We start from the raw sequence: 2,665 nt of genomic DNA on the forward strand, positions 1-2,665 counted from the left end.
GAATGTTATATCATTCATGCTATTTCTGTAAAGTAATTTTATGAAGCACGTACGAACGCACATTCATAAAACAAAGCTGTATACCTTAGATTTCCTTAGTGTACGTTTACAAAAGAATAAACCTTAAAAAACAAAAACGAAAAAGTTACGCTTTCGACGGGGAAATAACGGCCCTTGCATTTTGTGACCGTAATCTTCTTTGTTTTGTATCATTTTAACAAAATCACCCATTGCCCACCTAAAATCAGTATTCGATAACACAAAACTATTTTGAGGTGTCCAAATCGAAGTTATGTTTATAGCAACACAAGTTGAGTTTATTTTGTGGTAAATGTACGTACGCAGTGTCTCAAGTGATAGTTTCGACGATGTTTAATATTCTAAAAAAATAAGCTTTTTCAGGTGTAATAAGGACGTTAGTTTGAGTAAATCTTTGTCTTGGCTCCTGCGACACGGGGCCGTTAAAGAAGGCTTACGAATAAGGTACGCAAATAATGCTACGTGGTTCGCTAGCGATGATTGGAGCGAAAAATATTTTTTTTAATAAAATATTTGGTATAAGTGTATTAGATTACAGTTTTCTTAATCCTATCCTCCATAAATATTTAGAAATGTAAATTATTATTGTCATCGCTCCACTAAACTTTAAAAATAGGTTATGAACGAAAGTCGAACGAGTCATTCATTACAAATGAAAGTGACACACCTATGTATGTATATGTAAATAGAAACCGTTTTGGTATTTGTTTAATTAATATTAATTTCTGTAATATGAAAATACTAATACAAGTAATTGTGAAGACGCGCCTAATTTTGGCGCCGATTGGAAGGCTTTATTCGTGTTTATAAATTTTGACAGACTGTTTATCATCTAATGCTGTGTAGTCATTGGTTTACCGTGGTAAGAAAGCTAGCAACTTTGCATAAAACTACATTCTCGGATAACTAGTAGTACAACATCTAAAATATGTTATTTTTATTATGATACAGTGAAATGTATAAAACCCGTGCTGAATTTCAACTTACCTAAAGTATAGGCTACTCGTATTCGAGTATGAGTATGCATTTGCGGAAAAAAGGCCGCGTTGTTTTTTCCCGCGAATGTTTTGGTTATGCATTGGTAACTATCTAGTATTATTAGGATGTTTTTTCAGAAAAAGTTTGTTACCTATGTTGTCAAGAATCTATCAATAATTGAGAGACATTAAGGGTTTTTTTTATATTTATCAAATCAATAATGTTCATTAAAAAGAGTCCTGATAAAATAATGTTTCTTGATTTTCAACCTAATGCATGGGAGCCATTGAAATTCATTATCTAGAATAGCACATAGGCTATTTTTTATCCCAAAAAAACATAGCATGACTTTTGTCCCAGATAAGCCTTTTCACGCAGACAATGCTACTAGCACAAGCTAGACCTGCATAATGTTCTTGTATTAAGACAAATGATCATTTACTATAATATCCTGAATTGAATATGGATGATAGAGTATTTATTTTTCAGTTTTTAAACACTTACAACTATCTTTTTTCAGTCCTGAAGGATACATAGAAGTTAATCAAATATTGCAGCACAAGAATTTCCGAGGGAAGTACAATCAGTTGGATATTGAGAGGGTGGTTGCCAGCAATGATAAACAGAGGTTCAAATTAAGAGTCAATTCAAATACGCATGCATTGGAAATTAAAGCCAACCAGGGCCATACTCTAACAGTATCTGATGCCGAACTAATTCCTATACTGCAGGTAAGAGTGATGAAAACTACACTTATTTATTGTGATGGTGACTTGTGATGGTATTAAATATCACTCTAATAATCAAACAATAGGTTCTGTTTCTCTTAAATCAGCAAAATTCACTTAAATACAAAACAACTGGCCAAACACTTATTATGCTTTTCTCAGCACAATTTTTGTAGACATACATTAAGCATTGGAATATTTTATTTACATTATCCTCAATGTAAATTTGTGTTTAATATGAAAAAAAATATATATAATATAAATAGCATAACACTTAATGGCATATACCGTTGACACATTTTGAATGGTAACTTTACTTAATTTATATACAATTCCAGCCCATATACAGCACAGTAATTCATGGAACATATTTAAAATGTTGGCCAACGATTAAAGTCAGTGGCCTGCATCGCATGCGCCGCAACACATACACCTGGCTAAAGGCACTATCGGCGACAGCGCTGTGATCAGTGGCTTGAGAGAAAGCGCACAGGTGTACATCTACATTGATCTCCCTAAAGCCCTGGCTGATGGATTAAAGTTTTATGAATCAGAGAATGGAGTAATACTCACTGCTGGTGACCAAAGGATATTTGACGCCAAAATATTTCTTGAAGGCGGTTAAAGTCAGCACTGGTATGTTGATTTTTTTACTTAACTATTAAACATAAGACCATCTGTGAATTTACTATATAAAAGTCTCACACAGGATGTTCGTGTGATAAGAAATAGCTTATATGTATGTTTAGCCTGGGATATGGTCTGCTAGTTTATAATTACGTATTCACACATTTTTATCGCCTAGTTTAGGGCCGTTCAAGTATTAAATAAAGCAATTTTCGACCCCCTCCCCCCCAATTAACGCGTCGTAACGTTTTCCTGTAATTTGGTCACATTTTACAGATTTACATGAAATATGG

The 2,665-nt window shown here is 33.5% G+C and overlaps 1 protein-coding gene across 1 annotated transcript; it reads left to right on the forward strand.

Annotated features, from left to right (window-relative positions):
• Positions 1–227: 227 nt before the first annotated feature.
• LOC119191321 (tRNA 2'-phosphotransferase 1) lies at positions 228–2,332 on the forward strand. The gene is made up of 4 exons (XM_037445221.1): positions 228–333; positions 403–483; positions 1,538–1,748; positions 2,084–2,332. Coding segments are annotated over exons 1-4 (423 nt in total). The 5' UTR covers positions 228–331; the 3' UTR covers positions 2,213–2,332.
• The last annotated feature ends 333 nt before the right edge of the window (positions 2,333–2,665 follow it).

The sequence above is a fragment of the Manduca sexta genome, unplaced genomic scaffold (genome assembly GCF_014839805.1).
Source record: "Manduca sexta isolate Smith_Timp_Sample1 unplaced genomic scaffold, JHU_Msex_v1.0 HiC_scaffold_1340, whole genome shotgun sequence".
In the NCBI taxonomy this organism is placed as follows: Eukaryota; Metazoa; Arthropoda; class Insecta; order Lepidoptera; family Sphingidae; genus Manduca; species Manduca sexta.

Bases quoted from the DNA above. Each gene is read 5' to 3' on its own strand.
- LOC119191321 (XM_037445221.1), top strand. The intron at 484-1,537 runs GTACGCAAATAA...ATCTTTTTTCAG, and splicing joins AAAGAAGGCTTACGAATAAG to TCCTGAAGGATACATAGAAG. The intron at 1,749-2,083 runs GTAAGAGTGATG...ATACAATTCCAG, and splicing joins AACTAATTCCTATACTGCAG to CCCATATACAGCACAGTAAT.